Source organism: Corvus brachyrhynchos, unplaced genomic scaffold, assembly GCF_000691975.1.
Source record: "Corvus brachyrhynchos isolate BGI_N302 unplaced genomic scaffold, ASM69197v1 scaffold395, whole genome shotgun sequence".
NCBI lineage: Eukaryota > Metazoa > Chordata > Aves > Passeriformes > Corvidae > Corvus > Corvus brachyrhynchos.
The window spans coordinates 1,591,269-1,592,628 of NW_008238340.1; the positions used below are offsets into that span (position 1 = coordinate 1,591,269).

Consider the following 1,360-nt stretch of genomic DNA (forward strand, 5'->3'; position numbering starts at 1 on the left):
CCCGCCTGCTTGGGTGCGCCCCCTGCTGAGGGGGGGGGGACCTGCCGTGTGCGGGGAGTGGGGTGGGGCTCAGATCGGGAGCTGATTCCTGGGGTGGGCAGAGGGGTTTGGCCATCCCGCCTGGCCCCTCCTGTGGGGATGAGCCCGGACATGAGCCCAGGGATGAGCTGCTGGCACAGGGTGGATGAGGGGCCCCGCATCCCTCTGGGGCGGCTGCCCAGAGTCCCAGGGGATCTCACTGAATGAGTACCAGCTGCGGGCACTGCCCGGAGCCCACGGCCATACTCCCACATGCAGGTGTCACGATGGCCACAATGGCAGCAACGCTGTGGGACACATGGTGGGAGAGGAGGAGGGCTGAGGGGTACAGGGTGTCCTGGGGCTGAGGCTGTCTCGAGGCCTGGGATAGGTCACTCGTGGATGGCGGGGGGTGCTGCAGAGGGGCCAACGACCCCTCGGAGAGCGCGCGGGTGGTGGGAGCACGTCAGCTCTGACCTCAGCAGCGCCGGGAGGAAGGAGGGCAGGAAGTGGGGGCGGCTGGAGCTGCACAGGCGCTTCCTCCCCGCAGCAGCGCGTGTACTACAGGCAAGCCCGGGCAGGGCTGGCTCCTGCCAGCAGCCCTTCGCACCCCTCCGCGTGCAGGGTGGCCATGGGGGTCCCACACGGGGACGGGCATGTGTCAGCGGTGCAGCAGGACTTGCTGGCGGTGGCTGGTGGCACCACAATCCCCAGGAGTGGGGCCAGTAGGAGCCCCAGTGAGATGGGCATTGGCCAGGGAACACAAGCTGTACACTGCGCTGGGGGGCCTGGCCGGGGGTTTAAAAATAACCTGCTGTGAATGCCGGGAGGGGCTGGGGCCGCGGCCGTGGCCGCACACAATCGGAGGAAACGCGCCGGCTTCGAGCATTGTTTGGCTGCAGACGCTCGCTTCCTCCGTCCTGCCGCGGGGACATGGCTCTCGTCAGCACAAAGGGGCTGTGGGGTGCCAGGGCGGCCTCCTGGGCCGCTGGTGAGGTGCTGGTGCCACGGTGCAGCTGTCCCTCAGCTCCTTGTCCAAGCCTCAGCATGTGCAGGTGTCCCAGGGTCTCTGCTCATTGCAGTGGAGCCGGGAGGGGCTCTGTGGTGCAGAAGCCCCTGTGTCATCCCCATGCTCCTACAGCACCCACTGCCACATGGCCACGTCCTGCTCATGCTGCTTTCCCTGCGCTCGCTCTGGCCCCAGCATTCCCTGTGAACAATGTGCCGGCTGCAGCTGGGGATGGGACAGGGGACCCTGCTGCTCGTGGTGCTGGTCATCCCTGCTGTCAACATGCCACAGCTGGCAGCCGCCGGCCAGCCCCGCCTGGAGGAGCTCGGGACC

At 67.8% G+C, this 1,360-nt stretch overlaps 1 protein-coding gene across 1 annotated transcript in view; it reads left to right on the forward strand.

The window, feature by feature from the left end:
• The first annotated feature begins 649 nt into the window (after positions 1-649).
• The window catches only part of PLEKHG5 (pleckstrin homology and RhoGEF domain containing G5), a 7,407-nt gene continuing 6,696 nt past the window's right edge, over positions 650-1,360 (forward strand). The window contains 1 exon segment of the mRNA XM_017735007.1: positions 650-743. Within this exon segment, the coding sequence (XP_017590496.1) occupies positions 650-743 (94 nt within the window).